This window comes from Tiliqua scincoides, chromosome 2, assembly GCF_035046505.1.
Source record: "Tiliqua scincoides isolate rTilSci1 chromosome 2, rTilSci1.hap2, whole genome shotgun sequence".
NCBI lineage: Eukaryota > Metazoa > Chordata > Lepidosauria > Squamata > Scincidae > Tiliqua > Tiliqua scincoides.
In genome coordinates this window covers 66,643,651-66,665,733 of record NC_089822.1, presented here as the reverse complement: position 1 = coordinate 66,665,733, position 22,083 = coordinate 66,643,651, and the positions used below count along the sequence as shown (strand labels likewise).

Below are 22,083 nucleotides of genomic sequence, written 5' to 3'. Positions count from 1 at the left end.
CCTATCAGAACATCAGAAGGCTTTCTAAGGCCTCTGGAAGGCCAAAAACCCGTCACTTCTGATTTTGGCTGAAAACTGGAAGTAGCAATTGTTGGCCTTACAGAGGCCTCAGAAGAGCCTCCGGAGGCAACAGGAGCACAGAAATCTGAAGGGTTTCAGGTGCCCAAATCAGCGGATTTGAACATCCATAGATTTCGGTATCTGCGGGGTTTCTGCAAATGGAACCCCCACACACTCCGCGAGCCCACCTGTACATATTTTGTTGCCATGCCGTACGATATTTACAAGACTTCTGCTTAAACCTTTGAATTTGTTTACATTTAAGCTGCAATCCTGTAGCACTTTCCTGTGAGTAAGCCCCATTTAACACAATAGGATTTAATTTTGGGTAGATATGTACAAGTTATGCTGCAAGTATACTTTATTGAATACAAAAACAAAATGGTAGTTAGTGAAAAAAAATCAAAACTGGAGAAACATGATCAGATTTGTGTGCAAAAAAAAAAAAAAAGACAGACTGCTCCAAAGAACTAGCTCACCAATGGAACAAATGGGTGATGGAATAACTAAATGGCATTGTCATAGACATAATTAATACCTGAATAAAGGAGCCTAGCGCTCAGTGAAGAAAAAGGCCTAAAACGTAACCTCGAGAAGCTTAGCAGTCTGAGGGAAAGGAGAGAGATCCATTACAGAAACACTTTGGGTATTGTTGGAAAGATAAAAGGAAAGCCAAGACACAACAGAACTATACAAACCAAGTTCATACAAAAAAAAGACAGAGAGAATGTTCAATAGTATCAAAAGCAGAGGATGCATCAAGACAAATAAGAATGGAAATCTTATGCTGCTGTTTAGACAAATAAAGAAAATTTGTAGAATTGTAGGCACAGAAACCAGATAAGGTAAAAGAGTCGATAGGAAAATATTTTTCTCTCTCTCAAAATAGTCATATAAAAGAAAATTCAAACATTGATAAAAACCAGCATATTCCCCCTATTTAGAAAAAGCAAGAGAGGAAATGGAGTGATAGCCAGCAGGGTAGAATCTAGATATTTTCCCCAAACAAAAAACAGAAGTAACTAAAGCAGATTTAAAGTCTGAAGGAAACTCGCCAGAAGCCAATAGAAGATTAAAAATACAAAGAAACAAAGCTAAGAGAGCTGGAGGGCAGTGTGTTTTTGAAGTAAAGGAAGAGTAGGATAAAGAGCACAAGTAGTTGTTTTGGGTGAAAGAAAACAAAAGGGAGATCATCTAAAGGGATAGGTGGGGGTGGGGTGGAGAAGGAAAAAAAAACCAAGAAATCAAAGATTGCAGAAACGATTGGGGTGGGGAGAATGTGATATAAGTATGGAGCAAAGAATTACAGAAAATAGATAACGAAGGAGAAGAGAGGAATAAGAATCAATAGACGAACAGGCCTTGCTGAGGGAGAGTCAGCATGGCTTCTGTAAGGGTAAGTCTTGCCTCACGAACCTTATAGAATTCTTTGAAAAGGTCAACAGGCATGTGGATGCGGGAGAACCCGTGGACATTATATATCTGGACTTTCAGAAGGCGTTTGACACGGTCCCTCACCAAAGGCTACTGAAAAAACTCCACAGTCAGGGAATTAGAGGACAGGTCCTCTCGTGGATTGAGAACTGGTTGGAGGCCAGGAAGCAGAGAGTGGGTGTCAATGGGCAATTTTCACAATGGAGAGAGGTGAAAAGCGGTGTGCCTCAAGGATCTGTCCTGGGACCGGTGCTTTTCAACCTCTTCATAAATGACCTGGAGACAGGGTTGAGCAGTGAAGTGGCTAGGTTTGCAGACGACACCAAACTTTTCCGAGTGGTGAAGACCAGAAGTGATTGTGAGGAGCTCCAGAAGGATCTCTCCAGACTGGCAGAATGGGCAGCAAAATGGCAGATGCGCTTCAATGTCAGTAAGTGTAAAGTCATGCACGTTGGGGCAAAAAATCAAAACTTTAGATATAGGCTGATGGGTTCTGAGCTGTCTGTGACAGATCCGGAGAGAGATCTTGGGGTGGTGGTGGACAGGTCGATAAAAGTGCCGACCCAATGTGCGGCGGCAGTGAAGAAGGCCAATTCTATGCTTGGGATCATTAGGAAGGGTATTGAGAACAAAATGGCTAGTATTATAATGCTGTTGTACAAATCGATGGTAAGGCCACACCTGGAGTATTGTGTCCAGTTCTGGTTGCCGCATCTCAAAAAAGACATAGTGGAAATGGAAAAGGGGCAAAAGAGAGCGACTAAGATGATTACGGGGCTGGGGCACCTTCCTTATGAGGAAAGGCTACGGCGTTTGGGCCTCTTCAGCCTAGAAAAGAGACGCCTGAGGGGGGACATGTTTGAGACATACAAAATTATGCAGGGGATGGACAGAGTGGATAGGGAGATGCTGTTTACACTCTCACATAATACCAGAACCAGGGGACATCCACTAAAATTGAGTGTTGGGCGGGTTAGGACAGACAAAAGAAAATATTTCTTTACTCAGCGCGTGGTCGGTCTGTGGAACTCCTTGCCACAGGATGTGGTGCTGGCGTCTAGCCTAGATGCCTTTAAAAGGGGATTGGACAAGTTTCTGGAGGAAAAATCCATTGTGGGGTACAAGCCATGATGTGTATGCGCAACCTCCTGATTTTAGAAATGGGTTATGTCAGAATGCCAGATGCAAGGGAGGGCACCAGGATGAGGTCTCTTGTTATCTGGTGTGCTCCCTGGGGCATTTGGTGGGCCGCTGTAAGATACAGGAAGCTGGACTAGATGGGCCTATGGCCTGATCCAGTGGGGCTGTTCTTATGTTCTTATGTAATATAAACTAAAAAAAAAACATTATGGGGTAACAAAAAAACAGAACAAAAGGAACTGAGCATACATTTATGGTAGGTAAAATCTCAGTATTCCTGGGACTTTGCGCCATAAATGTTAAGTAGCCCAAGAATATGAATGAAGATGAGGAAATAAGTTAAGGCTGAGTTGGAGAAGGATGAATGGAGGTTCCAAGGAGTTCAGTTGTAGTAGGAGGAAGAGGGTTAAATAGTGAAGGAACCTTACTATGGGGAGGTGTGGATAAAAAGCAGATGATGGTAGAAGGGGGGGAAAAAATGTTCAATAGTATAAAGGCCCCCCAAAAAAGCATAAAAGAAGGCAAGTATTTATTAGACAATAAGGAGAATTAGTAAATTAAGAGACAAACAAGAATACCATCTGTCCAGATCCTAAACATGTCCAGCAAAATGATAGGAGAGGGAGTGTAAAATACCCCAAAGTATCATGAATAGAAATTCTTGATATAAATCCAAATCATCAAGTGGAATGATGTGGATATTAAAATCACTTGGAATAAAAGCAGAAAGAAGAGAGAGAAGAACATGACGCAGGAAAAGAGGATGAAAACCTGGAGGGGTATAGGAGATACTTATTCAGCCCAAGAAATGGGGGGGGGGAGAGAGTGCCGTAGGAAAGATAGGAGTATCAGGATGGCTGGTGGGATCCAAGTTTCAGTCAGGGCAAAATGGGTGGGGACAGAGGACAAGATGAAATAAGTCAAGAAGAACAGTAGTGTTATTAGCAACCAAATGACAGTTCAGTATAGTGCAAGAAAAGAAAATAGATGAACAGGGGGCAGAAATCAAATGAGACCTTAGATGCAACAGGACTTGGATTAAAAAAAAACTCACCTTCTGGTATCTACAGGTGACAGATTTATAAAGGGGGGGAATAGGGCAAAGTAAAATAAATTCCAATAAAAGAAAGACAATACAGCCCATAAGAATTGCAAAAAGCAACATAATACTGTATTGATTTTTTGGATCAGGTCAATGCTCTGATCAGAAATTTTGCTTTTGTTGTGCTTATGATGCCTTGCAAGTCTCAAGGTTGTGCCAACTAAGCCACATGACTCAGTTTCTCCTACTGGCCCATATCCTGGTGACTGCAAGGATCGCTGGTCTGGATCATGAGGTTCAGAGGTCTTGGGTCCCCAGCAGAGAGGATTATCCTAGAATCTACTGATTTGATGGTGTGACCATGAAGCACCTTGCTGGTCCAGATCAAATGCCTATCTAGTCCACTATCCTGCTTCCCACATTGGCCAGCCAGATGCCTCTGGGAAGCCAAGCCAGCAAGCTGTAGGCTACAGCTGGTATTCAGGGGCATATTCAGACTGATGGAGGAACCTCAGTGTGATTTGGCATAGAGCTGAACAAAATGCCTGAGGGAGGTCTGGAATCTTTAGAAGACAGTAGTTTTTTTGTTTTTTTGTAACTGGCACCATTTCCTACAGTTACTTATACATTTTAATACTTATTATGTTTAACCAAGATTTAGACCAGACAAATAACTTTTTAAGAAGTCAAGTGTAAACCCTAACATGAATGAAATGAGCCTAACTGTTGATATTTCCAAATGATATCAAGGTTCCTGAATTTTTATTTCAATTTATTTTTTGCTGGATCTTGAAAAGCGTGTTGGGGTTAGGTCAGTGAGTGAGCCATGCAAGGATATGGTTGTGAAGCACATGTATGTCTCTTTAGTGCAGTTCACTTTGCAAATTCAGATTTACAATGCGATTTCCCAAGGAACAGAAACATCTAACTCAGGGGTGCTCAATAGGTGGATCGCGATCTACCGGTAGATCACGAGGCAAAATGAGTAGATCGTGGAGTGCCGACCCCCCCCTTCAGGTGCCTCTGGGAGGAAACGCCGGGAGTAAGGCCCATTGTACTCAATGGGGCTTACTCCCAGGTAAGTGTGGCTAGGATTACAGCCTTACAGCCTAATCCTAGGCATGTCTACTCAGGAGTAAGTCCTGTTATACTCAGTGGGGCTCAAGGTACACCAACATACATTGTACACATAAATGTTATATGTTATGATGGCGCGAACATTGTAAAAAAAACTCTGGTAGATCTCCAGGCCTTGCTGGGTTTCAAAGTAGCTCTTGAGCCAAAAAAGTGTGAGCACCCCTGATCTAACTTGTTAATTGAGGATTGCATTATGGCCGTTTCACTGGTTTTTCCTCCATGGCAATGCCCTGTGTGCCATCTCAGACTCTTGTGGTGGATCCCTTGAATCTAAAGAATGGCTTTTCAGGGAGTGTGCATGCAGCAGTGTGGACCAAGGAAGTTCCATTTTGCATGCAAGCAGAGTTCTGCTTGTATGACTTAAGATCTGAGCCTATAACCCATAGTCTGGTGTAGCATTGTTGAAAACTAGGAATCTGTAGTGTTTCATTAAGAAGGATCTTGTCAGGGCTGCTGGTTTCTTCTGGGTAGTTCTGTGTGCTTTTGTGGGTTAGATGTGCTGTGCTTTTTAAAAGATTGCATAGCGAGAAGGTCAAAAGGGTTGCTGATGAAAGAAGGAAATCTCAATTACACAAGTATGAGTGTGTCTGTCATTCCGGTAATGACTTTGCATGAAAGAGCATTTTGTCACTGAATGTAATGACAAACTGACCCAAAGTAGAATGCAATTTAAAAATCTCCCTTTTAGAGGTTGTCTGTCCCCCTATGAAAATAAAATGCACAGGGTGGAGTACAGAATTCAAAGCTGCATGTACATCATGCACCCATGTGTTGAGAACAGAAAGCATTTGTTTTCACATTGAACTACTTTGTGTTTATTCTGTTTTAACTAGCTTAAATGTTCTGTTCACAGCTCTGCCAGTCATCAAATGTGGTGTTTAGGTGACACATGTTAAACTCTGCAAAACAAAACCACCCTGTTGCTACTTTCAGAAAAGTGCACTTAAGGGATCTGAGTGAGGCTAGAGAGAAGTCTCCGGTAACCATTGTTCCTTCCCAGTGTTCCCCTTCTGAAGGTCTTGTTTAATATTGGCATTTACTATCTTGGTTCCCTCTTCAAATGGGTGTCCTCATGGAAATGGGATTTGTGTTGAAGCAGCACCCATTTATCATACCTCTCGGGTCACTGTCGCCTTGCAGTAGAGTTTGAAGTCCAACCATTTCTTATAGCTATGAATCACAGTGCACTTGTTTTCCACTATTCCTTATCTTAAATGAATCCCTGGCATCTTGGGTACCCACACATGTAGAAGTCCATGTAATGATGGGCATTTTGGTTCTCCTTAGGGGGAGAAAGGTGGGATAGAAATACAATTAAGAATACCTTTTTTCTGTGTTTTGGGACATAGGCACCCCTAAACATGGAGAAAGTAAACCAGCATAAGTGTTTGGTGGCACCTGAAACTAGGACTCCGTAATGTGAGCTTTCATAGCCAAGAGCCTGTTTCTTCAGAATGCACTGACAGAGCTGACTTTCGCTCATGTAGCAATAAGTGTTAGTATAACAGACTAATACAGTTATAATTTTGGAATTCTTCTCTAGACTATAAATGAGTTGTAATGGGTCCCTATTTCAGGATAGTCTGTTTGCAAACCCAAACAAGGCTGGCCCACAGATGTGACTTGAAGCTCTCTTCCCCTATGTCTTCCCGCCATCCCCTCTGGTCCACCAAATAGAGAGATGCTCTAGTTCATGCTCTAATCCCCTTCTTGCTCTTACAAAGCAAGTAGGAAGAAGATGTGGACAGCAACAACTTCTTCCTCCTCTAAAAAGGAGGGGGGGAATCCAACTGTGGCTGCCTCTCCAGCTCTCCAACCCTGACTGCTTTAAGAAAAGCAGTCAAGTGGACCAGGAGATATGGAGCCTGTCTTATGGTTGCCCCAGTGGGTCTAGGCTACTGGGGAGGGTGTGTTCAGGGAAGCCAGAGCTATAGGTAAGAACCAGAGGAAGGTGATTTGACTGTGCTCTCTCTCCTTCTCCCTGTACCCACAGGCTGGGTGGTTCTGCTTTGTTTGGCTCCCTCCCCATTCCTTCTCACTCCAGCATTCATGCACAGATACTTGTGTAATTTTTTTTCTTTTGGGGGAGGGCAGCCACAGCAGCAGGAGGTTTGCTCTCATAGGCCTTTAGCTCCATTCCCTTGTTGCTTTTAGGTCACTTCCAGGTCATTTTGTTCTTGCCATGAATTGTCACTTCTGCCAGCTCTGCCATTGTGGTTTTGTTTGCACAGTCAATTATCCCAAAGTAAGCAGAGGCACAAAAATGGTTGCACACAATACTCTGCCTCTAATGCCTTTATCATTTTTATGTACATCTCTGGATCACATGAAGAAATTTGTATCTTAAGATTGGTCACTATTTATAACTTCGGGACATATGAGCATATAAACCAGCCTTGGAATAAATTCCAGTTTGAGAAATGTTATATATATGCCTGGCATGATTAGTTTTTAATCATATCCATTAAAAGGGTGGGTGTGTTAAATATGAAATGTTATCTGTGTTGAGATGTCTTATTTTTAATGGTGACTAAATTGACTGTCTAGATTTTAATAGATCAGTCAAACAAAACTGTGACTGGCCAACAGCCCCCTTTTTCAGATAAGAAGCTCACTTCAGTACGAAAATTCCCCTTTTTGCAATCTCAAATGTCTTTAATTCTTTTGTTTTTGTAAATTAAAGAAAAATATTACTTTGTCTTCTTCATAGTTGAATGATGTTTCTGTATAACCCTTTCGTTCAGGCAAAATCAAAAATTTATTTTAAGAAGGGAAGAGTGTGTCAGTGTCATGAATCCTTTCAAGAGAGTCTGATTTAAAGATGGAAATTAAATTCTCTGTCCTGCACTGATACTTGAGCAGTTGCTATCGTAAGCAACTCTCAAGACATCAAGTGGTTATTGTTGACCATTATTCTCTGCCTAATTGTTGAATTGGGGCTATCACTATCATTCCTTAAGTTTTATTTCTTGTTAAAAGGATGACTGCAATGACAATTGTCAAGTTCCCAATCAAGCAAAGGTTACCTTGGTCCAAATTGGTGCTTGAAGCAGTAGCTTCTATACCTAATGTCTCCTAACAATCCAGATGGTCCCATCCATAGTTCAGTATGGCAAGAACAGGATGCAGGAGCTAGCAAGGTTCACCAGCCTGGACTTGAGGCAGAAGTTCCTAGGTTGGAGCCAAGTGATCCCAGTGTGGCATGACATCACTCATCTTTATTCTTCGGTTGGCATCAGGATCCATCCACAGAGAGTAGCAGTTATCTGTATTCACTCCCTCCCCCTTTTTTTAGACTGTGGAGATGAGAGAAGCCCCAGTTGCCTTTAATTTAGTATTTTATGAGCCACTTATCAGCCTGGCAGCAGAGTTTGGCCCAATCTCCCATTATTGTCCTCCTCTAGTAGGAGGACTTTATTGCAAATGGGGTGAGGTTTGATGTCTCGGTGGGATGTTCCTGCTTTCCAATAAGGCAGTGTCTGTGTTCAGTCTGCTTTCCAAACTGTGCCTTGTTCTGCAGTGTCTGAAGCCAATCCAAGAGCACTGTCTGCCCATCTGTCAAAACTGCCATCTAAATGTGTTTTTCTCTTACTGTGTGATCACAATGGTGTATTTGCAACATGTTTCTAACTTTCCCTTTTCTTGTCCACAGGCAGAAATTGTCAAGAGGCTGAATGCCATATGTGCCCAGGTCATTCCCTTCCTATCCCAGGAGGTAAGAGTGTGTGTGTGTGTGTGTGTGTGTTGTTTACATAGGTTAACTCAAACGGCAGGATAATTTAGCTATATTGGAGCTAATGTGGCTCTCTGATGCCTGAAGTGTTTATATTTAATTTACTTTCAGTGTAAATAATAGCAACAGCACAGGCCTACACACATTTTATTGTCATAAAAGTTAGACCTATTCTTGGGTATATTGAGGGTGCTAAATAAAAAAGGCATCGTTTTTGCCCGAATGGCTCTAGTTTTGGGGGTATATAATAGCCACTTCATATGCAGTCAAGTAGCTTCCTTGTGAGGAAGCCGATGTCTTGGCTTCCTCACGAGGAAGCTACCTGAATTGGCATATAAGGTGACTGTGATGTGTACCCCCAAAACTAGAGCCATTCGGGCAAACTGATGCTGTTTTTGGATTTGGTACCCCCAAAATATCCTAAACTCATTCAAACATTCCTGGCACTTTAGAAAAATGTGTAGGCCTGTGTAATTGTTGAATGCTTTTTCTACCATGCTTCCCTCGTTAATATTCATTTGGCTGTGATGCACACACATGAGATGATTTGCAATAGAATTCCTAAAAACTTGTGTTCACCCAGAACTCTAGCAACCTCTAGCAACTCGCATGTATGGTGAGAAAGTGATAGCCATCCCTTATTCTTTGCCCTTCCCAGTATCGTGGCAGTTACCTAGCAGGGCTAATGATCATTGAGAGATCTGTCCACCTACACATTAGCCTGTACATTTTTTTTTGTTAAAGGTTATTTAAGTTAGTTGACATTACCACATCTTGGGCTGGTGAATTCCGTAATTGTGGTTTGTGGTGTTGTACTGACACAGCAGCCAGTAAAGCCTGCATCCTATGAACATTTGTCTCTCCTGCACTTAGCATTAGGATCGGGCCGTTAGTTACATAAAAATGTTTGCCTGTCATGTTGATGCACTGGTGCTCAGAAATATGACTCTGTCAAACTGGCATCTAATAGGATATATTGAAAAATTGCTGGAAAAGCATGATTTGTGCAGCACTCTTGACAACTGGTGTTAAGCTTGGCAGGAAAAGCAAAGGGCCATCAAGTGCTGATGCTCTAGACCAGAGGTGCCCAAACCCTGGCCCTGGCGCCACTTGCAGCCCTCAAGGTCTCTCAATGCGGCCCTCAGGGAGCCCCCAGTCTCCAATGAGCCTCTGGCCCTCCAGGGATTTGTTAGAGCCCACACTGGCCCGACGCAACTGCTCTCAGTGTGAGGGCGACTGTTTGACCTCTCGCATGAGCTGTGGGATGAGGGCTCCCTCCACTGCTTGTTGTTTCACGTCTTCTGCAGTAGCGGCAGCAAAGGAAAGGCCAGCCTTGCTTTGTGCAAGGCCTTTTATAGGCCTTGAGCTATTGCAAGACTTTTATTCATTCATATATGTTCATCTTTAATATATTCATTTATGTAAACTTATTCAAATTTTAAATGTAAATTCTTTTTCTTCCCTCGCCCCCAACACAGTGTCAGAGAGATGATGTGGCTCTCCTGCCAAAAACTTTGGACACCCCTGCTCTAGACAGTAAACAGTCTAATGCAGTCCCCCCCCCCCGTCCTTATCTGATTATTATCCAAGTTTTTTTTTCCTATTCCCTGTGTTTGGAGGAGAAAATATACATAGAATAACTTGGTGAGCAGGAGCGTATGATTTCCTTGAGATGTAGAATCATTGTCCTGTTTGAGAGAGAGATATTAGCCACTTGAGATGTGTTCTCACTGACTTGTGGAGAAATAAAATATAACTTTTAGTCTTTGAAAATGTTTCATGAGGTTTCATGTTTATGCATTTTGAGGGTGGGTTGGGTTGATGAAACCAAGTAGGCAGGACTTGGAATGAGGGCCCCTTTCACATATCACCAGTTTCCTGTGCTGGGTGGTTATTTCACTCTTTTGGTTCCCTGGGGAAAGCAGTCTGGATTTAGAAAACTTTGGTTTGCATCATTGCCAGGGACATTGCCAGGGCTATACCATGCATCCAGTTATAGGGGTGGCACCTTCTGGGTTCTGAGCACTTAGATCATTTTATTGCTGGGTTTACTCAGAGGTAAGTGAGCTTGGTCCAACTGCCAATTTATTTTTATTATTTGGATTGCTAAGTTACATAGTGCCAAAGGCAACAGTACTCTGCCACTCCTCACCCTTGGAAAACAGCAAAACAGTATACAGTTTAATTGCATTGTGATTTCATCATTCTTGTGCTAGCACACCACTGAGCCCCAAAGGGCACTCCAGACAAGAAGGTCTTACAGTGCTTTGAACTTCATGTTCTATAGTGGGAGTTCCATAATGGTGATCACCACTGAGAACACTTTTCCTTCTTATGACAGTGCTGTCTGAACCTGATGGAATGATGTTATTGGAAGAATGTCCATAGGAGGAGGCAGTCTCCAAAGGTGTGCTGGGCCTCCAAGAGTATGAGGTTAATAAACTTAGATTAGGCTCAGCACCTTGAATTGTGTGAGGAAAACAGTGAACCAGTACAGAAATTGGGGCATTGGCAAAATTTGCTTCCCACAGCCCAACCCTGTAAGGAGATGGGCTGCCTCAGTCCTTGCTAGCTGAAGCTTCCCAACAGTTTCCATAAAGTGTTGGCGTCTTCTCAACTCGGCAGGATCCCAGCCATGGCTGCAACCTTAACTTTGCTGTGGATCAGAAGTACTCCAAAGCTATCAATCTGAGCCAAACTCCATCTAATGAGATTTTTAAGTTTCCTTGGGTCAAGGGGCCTGCCAGCTGAAGGCATGATGGTGAGGAAGGGATTTGTATAGTGCCTCGGGAACTAAGTGCCAGGTAAGGCACAAGAGTTTAGCATCTGGGCGAGGAGAAGGCAAGGAGACCTCTGAGTTTTGGAGAAGGAGAGTAGGAGGAGGAGCAGGAGGAGGAGGTAAGTGTACTGATTCTAACGCTTTGTCTTTCTAACTCCCTGTCTTCTAACCTTAACCTTACCTTTAAAGCAACCTTAAATCAAAATTGAAAGTTAGCACCTAAGGGAGGTACATAGGGCTACTCTGAGCAGGAGCAGAGTCCTACTCGTGAGTAAGTGCAGGGTCCTACTCGTGAGTAAGAGCCCAAGGGTCAGGCATTTAAATCAAAGTTGAAAGTTAGCTGCACCTAAGGTAGCACCTAATTGAAGGAAGGGAGGAGGATAAAGTGGAAAGCAGGTTTTTCTACTTGTTTAAATTAAACCTATACTTAACCCAGGTTAAACTTAATCTAAGTTAGAACATAACCTAAACAGGTCAGTAAATTGGGACACAGGATCTAGAGAGCAATAAATAATTAAACAAACCCAAATAAAAACTAGCTTGAGGTTACAAAAACAGTCCAGCCTAAGAGAACAGAACTAGGAGGGAAAGGACCTAGGAAGGGCCAATTCCCAACCCATTAAGAGCCCCATTAGGCTAATCCAAGCAGTCCATTCAGGAGCCTGCAGAGTAGGTCACGCCCATCAGCAGCCGTTTGCCTTCCTGAGCTTTTGTAAACTCACCTGGGAAGGCCAGCCCCCTTTCAATCAGGAAGGAAGGAGGGAGGAGAAGCCAGCCAGGAGTATAAAGCTAGGCAGGCCATCGCGTGAGGCTCTCTGCAGACGCGTGTGGCCTCTGGGAACCCAGTGCCTCGGGAACTAAGTGCCAGGTAAGGCACAAGAGTTTAGCATCTGGGCGAGTTCAGCAGCAGGGCGAGGAGGCCAGGGCCCCATACACTGCCCTTCCTCTTCCCTAGAGAAAAGGGCTGCTATCCATTGTACGGTTTTTAAAAGGACCCCTAAATAAAACAACAACAACAACAACAAAAAAGCTATGCAGTCAGACAGCCAGCAGCAGGGTGGGGGCTATCCAGTGTTCTGCATCGAGTGCCACATGTATGATTATATGCCTCTGGGGCATAAGTCATGGGTGTATCCTCGGTGCAAGGAGCTCCAGGCTCTCAGGGAATGCGTCCGCTCCCTTGAAGCCTTGGTGGCCGACCTGGAGAAGCGCAGGCAGCCAGAGGAGGACCGTGGGGAGACTTCCAGGGACGATCAGGCTTCGTCCCAACCTCAGGCGTGCAGCTCCTCAGCTGCCCGGGTGGGAAGTCTCGGGACTGGAGGACGTCATCCTGGAGAGGAGGGAAACAATCCCCTAGGGGGGATCCCTTCTCCAGGGGATGGGCCCGTATCCGAGCACACTCGGGATACTCCTCGGCGGGAGGGGGGACGGGGGCTTCTTGTAGTGGGGGATTCGATTATTAGAAACATAGAGAGGGGGGTTTGCGACGGATGTGAGGACCGCATGGTGACTTGCCTGCCTGGTGCGAAGGTTACGGACATCACTTCTCGTCTAGACAGGCTAGTAGACAGTGCTGGGGGAGAGGTAGCGGCTGTGGTGCATGTCGGCACCAACGATGTGGGCAAGTGTAGCTGGGAAGTCCTGGAGGCCAAATTTAGGCTTTTAGGCAGGAAGCTGAAAGCCAGGACCTCAAAGGTAGCGTTCTCTGAAGTGCTACCTGTTCCACGCGCAGGGCCAGCTAGGCAGGCGGAGATCAGAGGTCTCAATGCGTGGATGAGACGGTGGTGTAGGGAGGAGGGGTTTAGATTCGTTAGGCACTGGGGAACGTTTTGGGACAAGCGGGGCCTGTACAAGAGGGACGGGCTCCATTTGAACCAGAATGGAACCAGACTGCTGGCGCATAACATTAAGAAAGTGGCAGAGCAGCTTTTAAACTGATCCCTGGGGGAAGGCCAACAGGAGCCGAGGGGCATCTGGTTCGGGACTCCTAATCCCTATGGGATGAGGATGGGGAGGTTAGAGAACAACAAGACAAAGGCAGGGTAGGAGAAGAAATTGGGAAAGGTAGGGTGATGGGATGTGATAGACGGTTTGGCACAATGAGAGGATGCGGGGACAAAGGAGCGAATAAGCAGCCCATCCTGGGGCATTCCGTGTATAAATGCTTTTATGCGAATGCCCGAAGTCTACGAGCAAAGGTGGGAGAACTGGAATGTCTGGTGACAAGGGAAAATATTGACATAGTGGGCATAACGGAAACCTGGTGGAATGCGGAGAATCAGTGGGATACCGCAATCCTGGGCTATAAACTCTACAGGAGGGACAGGCAGGGGCGTGTTGGAGGTGGGGTGGCCCTTTATGTTAAGGAAGGGATAGAATCCAGCAAAGTAGAGATTGAAGGTGGGTCCGACTCCACCGTAGAATCTCTGTGGGTTAAATTACCAGGCTTGTGCAGCGATATAATACTGGGGGCGTGCTATCGTCCTCCAGACCAGAAATCTGATGGGGAACTTGAAATGAGGAAACAGATCAGGGAGGTGACAAGGAGGGACAGGGTTGTAATCATGGGGGACTTCAATTATCCTCATATTGACTGGGTCAATTTGTGTTCTGGTCACGATAAGGAAACTGGATTTCTTGACGTGCTAAATGACTGTGGCTTAGATCAGCTAGTCACGGAGCCCACCAGAGGACAGGTGACTCTGGATTTAATTTTGTGCGGTATGCAGGACCTGGTTAGAGATGTAAACGTTACTGAGCCATTGGGGAACAGTGATCATGCTGCGATCCGTTTTGACGTGCACGTTGGGGGAAGAATACCAGGCAAATCTCTAACAAAAACCCTTGACTTCCGACGGGCGGACTTCCCTCAAATGAGGAGGCTGGTTAGAAGGAGGTTGAAAGGGAGGGTAAAAAGAGTCCAATCTCTCCAGAGTGCATGGAGGCTGCTTAAAACAACAGTAATAGAGGCCCAGCAGAGGTGTATACCGCAAAGAAAGAAGGGTTCCACTAAATCCAGGAGGGTGCCCGCATGGCTAACCAGCCAAGTTAGAGAGGCTGTGAAGGGCAAGGAAGCTTCCTTCCGTAAATGGAAGTCTTGCCCTAATGAGGAGAATAAAAAGGAACATAAACTGTGGCAAAAGAAATGTAAGAAGGTGGTATGGGAGGCCAAGCGAGACTATGAGGAACGCATGGCCAGCAACATTAAGGGGAACAATAAAAGCTTATTCAAATATGTTAGAAGCAGGAAACCCACCAGAGAAGCGGTTGGCCCTCTGGATGGTGAGGGAGGGAAAGGGGAGATAAAAGGAGACTTAGAGATGGCAGATAAATTAAATGAGTTCTTTGCAACTGTCTTCACGGCAGAAGACCTCGGGCAGATACCGCTGCCCGAATGGCCCCTCCTAACCGAGGAGTTAAGTCAGATAGAGGTTAAAAGAGAAGATGTTTCAGACCTCATTGATAAATTAAAGATCAATAAGTCACCGGGCCCTGATGGCATCCACCCAAGGGTTATTAAGGAATTGAAGAATGAAGTTGCAGATCTCTTGACTAAGGTATGCAACTTGTCCCTCAAAACGGCCACAGTGCCAGGAGATTGGAGGATAGCAAATGTCACGCCTATTTTTAAAAAGGGAAAGAGGGGGGACCCGGGAAACTATAGGCCGGTCAGCCTAACATCCATACCGGGTAAGATGGTGGAATGCCTCATCAAAGATAGGATCTCAAAACACATAGACGAACAGGCCTTGCTGAGGGAGAGTCAGCATGGCTTCTGTAAGGGTAAGTCTTGCCTCACGAACCTTATAGAATTCTTTGAAAAGGTCAACAGGCATGTGGATGCGGGAGAACCCGTGGACATTATATATCTGGACTTTCAGAAGGCGTTTGACACGGTCCCTCACCAAAGGCTACTGAAAAAACTCCACAGTCAGGGAATTAGAGGACAGGTCCTCTCGTGGATTGAGAACTGGTTGGAGGCCAGGAAGCAGAGAGTGGGTGTCAATGGGCAATTTTCACAATGGAGAGAGGTGAAAAGCGGTGTGCCTCAAGGATCTGTCCTGGGACCGGTGCTTTTCAACCTCTTCATAAATGACCTGGAGACAGGGTTGAGCAGTGAAGTGGCTAGGTTTGCAGACGACACCAAACTTTTCCGAGTGGTGAAGACCAGAAGTGATTGTGAGGAGCTCCAGAAGGATCTCTCCAGACTGGCAGAATGGGCAGCAAAATGGCAGATGCGCTTCAATGTCAGTAAGTGTAAAGTCATGCACGTTGGGGCAAAAAATCAAAACTTTAGATATAGGCTGATGGGTTCTGAGCTGTCTGTGACAGATCCGGAGAGAGATCTTGGGGTGGTGGTGGACAGGTCGATAAAAGTGCCGACCCAATGTGCGGCGGCAGTGAAGAAGGCCAATTCTATGCTTGGGATCATTAGGAAGGGTATTGAGAACAAAACGGCTAGTATTATAATGCTGTTGTACAAATCGATGGTAAGGCCACACCTGGAGTATTGTGTCCAGTTCTGGTTGCCGCATCTCAAAAAAGACATAGTGGAAATGGAAAAGGGGCAAAAGAGAGCGACTAAGATGATTACGGGGCTGGGGCACCTTCCTTATGAGGAAAGGCTACGGCGTTTGGGCCTCTTCAGCCTAGAAAAGAGACGCCTGAGGGGGGACATGTTTGAGACATACAAAATTATGCAGGGGATGGACAGAGTGGATAGGGAGATGCTGTTTACACTCTCACATAATACCAGAACCAGGGGACATCCACTAAAATTGAGTGTTGGGCGGGTTAGGACAGACAAAAGAAAATATTTCTTTACTCAGCGCGTGGTCGGTCTGTGGAACTCCTTGCCACAGGATGTGGTGCTGGCGTCTAGCCTAGATGCCTTTAAAAGGGGATTGGACGAGTTTCTGGAGGAAAAATCCATTATGGGGTACAAGCCATGATGTGTATGTGCAACCTCCTGATTTTAGGAATGGGTTAAGTCAGAATGCCAGATGTAGGGGAGGGCACCAGGATGAGGTCTCTTGTTATCTGGTGTGCTCCCTGGGGCATTTGGTGGGCCGCTGTGAGATACAGGAAGCTGGACTAGATGGGCCTATGGCCTGATCCAGTGGGGCTGTTCTTATGTTCTTATATAAATGTAGAGAGTGATTTATATGTCTTCAGCAGTTGTTCACCTTGAGCTTTATTGAAAGGCTTGGGAGAAATGCATTAAATGTATTTAAAAGTTAAATACTTCAAAAGATATGGGTTTGGATTTTTTAAACAGGAAGACAAGGACTGCTGTGTCTCTAGACATATCAGTATTATGAACCTCATCTGTTATAATGGTCATGACTTCCATCCAAGAAGACCAAGAATTTTTAGCACCCTCCAGAAACGACTACGACATTACTTTAAACCAATTGAAACGTAAATGACATCTGTAGTGCAAATGCTTCTTGGGCATCATGTAATGTCAAACACGCTGTTGGGTAGAAATGCTAAGAATCTCGTTTTAGTGTTTTATGTCAGGGTGTTAACATATTGCGACTGCTGCTTTAGACAGTTGGCTTTGAAATGCTATCTGAATGTCTCCTTCTATTTTTCATAGCGCTGAAACTTCCAAAATGATATATATTTTTCTTGTTTAGTTGCCAATACTAATGTGAAAATAGAGTTTTGTTCATGGGAAGCAAATCTGAAAGCAGTTTGCTATTTTCCTTGCTTTGGTCTTCTGGATTTGATTTCATAAGTCCATGTATATGGACCAACTCTAGCCACCAAGCCTTGGGTGACATCTAATGTTGTGTGCTACTTTCCCAATCCTATGTATACATCATGCTTATCTGATTATTTTTCTTTATTACAGTATTTATGCACTGCCTTTCTTGAAGAATTATAGACCTGAGTCACGTAGAATCAAGGCAGTTTACATAGGCATGTGATTCTGAAAAAGGCTTTGGCAAGATTTTCTTGATCAATGGAATACCAAAAAGATGGGTTGGCTGAAGGGATAAATCTACCCCCTCCGCACATGTGACTCTTGCCAGCTACTAAGACAGAAAAGTATCTTCTTCAGTTCCACTTACCCTGTATCGCCTTTTCACTGTGACTTTACCATCTGGTTGACCACAGGAAGCAAGTTTTCAGTGTTAGAAACCACATACTTTTGTTTAAGCAATGTCTTCCCAGAATTATGCCGCCTGTTAGACAATACTGCTGAAATGTGTCAAACTCAAAGTTGTTCCCATTTCTCTTCATAAGGGTGTTTTGAAATTGCAACCATGATTGCATGGTTTTTGTGTGGAAGACAGTGGAGACCTGTAGATTCTGGTGGCTTAGAATGAAACGGCAATGAAATTGTTAGTTTCTCTAGTGCATTTGAACATGTAACATGTAGTGCTAGACACATTAGTCCATCATTCAGTGAGCACAGCAGTTGAGGGGAGACCCAAGCCTCCTATGTCCAGACTAAACATTATTTTTTGCTCCCCTATTGATGTGTCAACGACAGCTTAAATGCTATCTTTCATGATTATGAAAAGAAGCATGAAGGATACATGGACAGTGTCTAATGATAAGCAGAAGCTCTAAGGAAAGAGCCACTAAGAATATTGTGATTTATGGGAAGAGTGGTGGTGATTTCTGATGAGGAAAGGAGTATTGGTTGAAGTATGATGTCACACTGCTCTCTTTGCCTATTCAACACCATCATTTTCTCAATAGATCAATGGCCGTTCTTTATCTTTGTTGTGCATTTCCCACTTTAAAACTAAAAGTTCTCCCTAAGGCAATCCAAATTCTTCATTGTTGCAGCCTGGATAAACTATGCAGATGAAGAAAAATGGCATAATTTTGTTTTGTTTTCCTGTCTTGCATAGTAAATGGTAAAAACTGTTGTCCAGATCAGTAACCTTCTATGCGTTCAGTTCTGTGTAGGCAAGTATTAAATGCACAGCCTCTAAGGGAATGTGGTCTGCTGGCCACTTGGCATGGCTAGCCAAGTGCGCTGCTGATTTGCCCTTTTGGCACTGTCTGTGGAACAATAGTGTTGTGGCATAATGTAGAACATAATGTAGGGAGGTATGTGAATTACGTTCTGTTGGCGGTCAGGAGACTAATGACCAAGAACCATTCAAAGAGACATAGCACTGAAAAATCTGAAGCTCTATTTACATCCTCAATCTTCATCCTCATCCCCATCATAAAGGCCAGATAATTGTTGTGAAATGAAAACTGTGCTTACACTCGGGCCTCCTTGCCGCCTTGACTCAGAAGGTTGTCTTCAGCTACCGTTCAATGCATGCTAACCTGGGAATAAGTGCCAATGAAAATAGAAGAGCTTGCTTCTGAGTGAACATGCATAGGGTTGCACTGTTTCTACAACAATCCAATCTAGTTCTGTTCCTTGTGGTAGACTTGGGGGGGGGGGTTTGAAGAGTGATAGTTGATCACAATGAACTCTTAAGCAAGGGGTGACATGATGACACAATATGGCCTTTAGCTACTCTGCATAACTAATGCATGTGAGTGTGTACATGCACCCACTCCTTTTTGGTTGGCTATTTTATTTGTATATGTAAAATATAAGCATTTTAATGAAATTATGTATTCAGAATTGAAGAATACTAAAGAATCAAATTGAGATATACACACGCCATCTGTACATTTCATTTTGCATTCCTCATAATTCAGTTGTTTTTAAAGGCCTAGAAATCTCATCGGTCATTTCTTAATCATGCCTGTGGGGAAAATTGAACAAAAGACAGTGGCTATATACAATGGCAATACAGTGCCTCATATATGCACTGAAGGCAGTGTTACTGCCTCATAATGGTGCCAGGTTAAGACATCATTGCTTGTTAACTTCATAAGAAATCAGTGGTGTAAGCTAACATGGCTTGATGCAAGAGATCATTGTCAAAAGTCGCCAGAGATTTCTAACTAAGATTGAGATAGTAGGATGTCGCTATTCTCTTGGTTGCTTAATCAGCATGCAGAGGATTTTGACTTGGCTATATTAATGCTTTCTGGAACAAACCTAAGCGCTGTGGCCAACTGTTTGTTTTCTTTATTTAATATCTTGTCACATAAGTTTTTACTTGTTGATTGTTTGACCATAGCAATAATTTCTAATTTTGCTATTTAGAGCCAAACTACACATTATACTAAGTGTTTAGCTGTGGCTGAAAACGGCAGCCCTGTCTTTAGGTTCCCTTCTCTTCCTCCAGCTATCACAAAGCAAAGGAAGAAGGGCTCCACTAAGTCCAGGAGGGTGCCTGCATGGCTAACCAGCCAAGTTAGAGAGACTGTGAAGGGTAAGGAAGCTTCCTTCCGTAAATGGAAGTCTTGCCCTAATGAAGAGAATAAAAAGGAACATAAACTGTGGCAAAAGAAATGTAAGAAGGTGATATGGGTGGCCAAGCGAGACTATGAGGAATGCATGGCCAGCAGCATTAAGGGGAATAATAAAAGCTTCTTCAAATATGTTAGAAGCAGGAAACCAACCAGAGAAGCAGTTGGCCCTCTGGATGGGGAGGGAGGGAAAGGGGAGATAAAAGGAGACATAGAGATGGCAGAGAAATTAAATGAGTTCTTTGCATCTGTCTTCATGGCAGAAGACCTGGGGCAGATACTGCTGCCCGAACGGTCCCTCCTGACCAAGGAATTAAGTCAGATAGAGATTAAAAGAGAAGATGTTTCATACCTCATTGATAAATTAAAGATCAATAAGTCACTGGGCCCTGATGGCATCTACCCAAGAGTTATTAAGGAATTAAAGAATGAAGTTGCTGATCTCTTGACTAAAATATGCAACTTGTCCCTCAAAATGGCCACGGTGCCAGAGGATTGGAGGATAGCAAATGTCATACCAATCTTTAAAAAGGGAAAGAGGGGGCCCCTGGGAAACTATAGGCTGGTCAGCCTAACACCTGTACCAGGTAAGATGGTGGAATGCCTCATCAAAGATAGAATCTCAAAACACATAGACGAACAGGCCTTGCTGAGGGAGAAAAGCAGTGTGCCCCAAGTATCTGTCCTGGGACTGGTGCTTTTCAACCTCTTCATAAATGACCTGGAGACAGGGGTGAGCGGTGAGGTGGCAGTTTCCAGATGACACCAAACTTTTCCGAGTGGTGGAGACCAGACGTGATTGTGAGGAGCTCCAGAAGGATCTCTCCAAACTGGCAGAATGGGCAGCAAAATGGCAGATGTGTTTCAATGTAAGTAAGTGTAAAGTCATGCACATTGGGGGAAAAATCAACACTTCACATATAGGCTAATGGGCTCTGAGCTGTCTGTGACAGATCCGGAGAGAGATCTGGGGTGGTGGTGGACAGGTCGATGAAAGTGTCGACCCAATGTGCGGCAGCAGTAAAGAAGGCCAATTCTATGCTTGGGATCATTAGAAAAGGTATTGAGAACAAGACGGCTAATATTATAATGCTGTTGTACAAATCTATGGTAAGGCCACACCTGGAGTATTGTGTTCAGTTCTGGTCACCACGTCTCAAAAAGGACATAGTGGAAATGGAAAAGGTGCAAAAGAGAGCGACTAAGATGATTACTTAGGGAGGCAGGAGGTCTGATCTAGAGGGTAGAGCCTCCGTTTGCCTGAAGATAACACCCGCAGGTTGCCAGTTCGAGTCCACCAGCATCGTGAATGGTGAAACCTTGAAGCAGCTGACAATTTGAGCCGAGTTATTCCACCTGCTCTTCGGTGTGAGCGAAGAAGCGTCTTGACTGCCCTCCATGTGAGAGATGAAGGAGCTGCTTGTCAGCCTGCATGGGAGAAAACCGGAGGCTAGAATGTGATACCAGATCGAAAAGATCCATCTGAAATGTTGTGGTTCTTGAAAGATAGAACCTTTCTTCGATTGTAAAAATCCCTACGTGGATTTAGAACAGCCTGCCCATGTAAACCGCCTTGAATAAAGTCTGAGGAGAAATCTGACGACCAAGAAAGGCGGTATATAAATACATGTATTACTATTACTATTACTACTACTGGGCTGGGGCACCTTCCTTATGAGGAAAGGCTAGGGCATTTGGGCCTGTTCAGCCTAGAAAAGAGACGCCTGATGGGGGACATGATTGAGACATACAAAATTATGCATGGGAAGGATAAAGTGGATAGGGAGATGCTCTTTACACTCTCACATAACACCAGAACCAGGGGACATCTACTAAAATTGAGTGGTTGGAGGGTTAGGACAGACAAAAAAAAATTTCTTTACTCAGTGTGTGGTTGGTCTGTGGAACTCCTTGCCGCAGGATGTGGTGATGGCATCTGGCCTAGATGCCTTTAAAAGGGGATTGGACAAGTTTCTGGAGGAAAAATCCATTATGGGTTACAAGCCATGATGTGTATGTGCAACCTCCTGATTTTAGAAATGGGCTATGTCAGAATGCCAGTGCAAAGGAGGGCACCAGAATGAGGTCTCTTGTTATCTGGTGTGCTCCCTGGGGCATTTGGTGGGCCGCTGTGAGATACAGGAAGCTGGACTAGATGGGCCTATGGCCTGATCTAGTGGGGCTGTTCTTATGTTCTTAGGAGGAGAACAAGGCTGTTCATTTTTATTGATTGATCGATTGTTAAAAGGGCTGAATTTTGGAAGAGGTTAAACTGCCACAAACCTACACGGGTATTTTTTGTGAGGGAGACATGCCCCTCTTCACTTGAGATGTCACAGGCGTTTGCAATAACCATCGACATGTTATCCGAGGGAAGTAATAGTATTTTTCCAAGTGACAAAAATGCTGTTG

General features: G+C 44.1%; 1 protein-coding gene across 4 annotated transcripts in view; it reads left to right on the top strand.

The window, feature by feature from the left end:
• LOC136642132 (transducin-like enhancer protein 4) overlaps positions 1–22,083 on the top strand; it is a 153,654-nt gene that overhangs the window by 38,961 nt on the left and 92,610 nt on the right. For all 4 annotated transcript variants that reach the window (XM_066618377.1, XM_066618376.1, XM_066618375.1 and 1 more), the window contains exon 5: positions 8,466–8,528. In XM_066618377.1, coding sequence (XP_066474474.1) covers positions 8,466–8,528 — 63 coding nt within the window. The remainder of the gene's footprint in view (positions 1–8,465; positions 8,529–22,083) is intronic.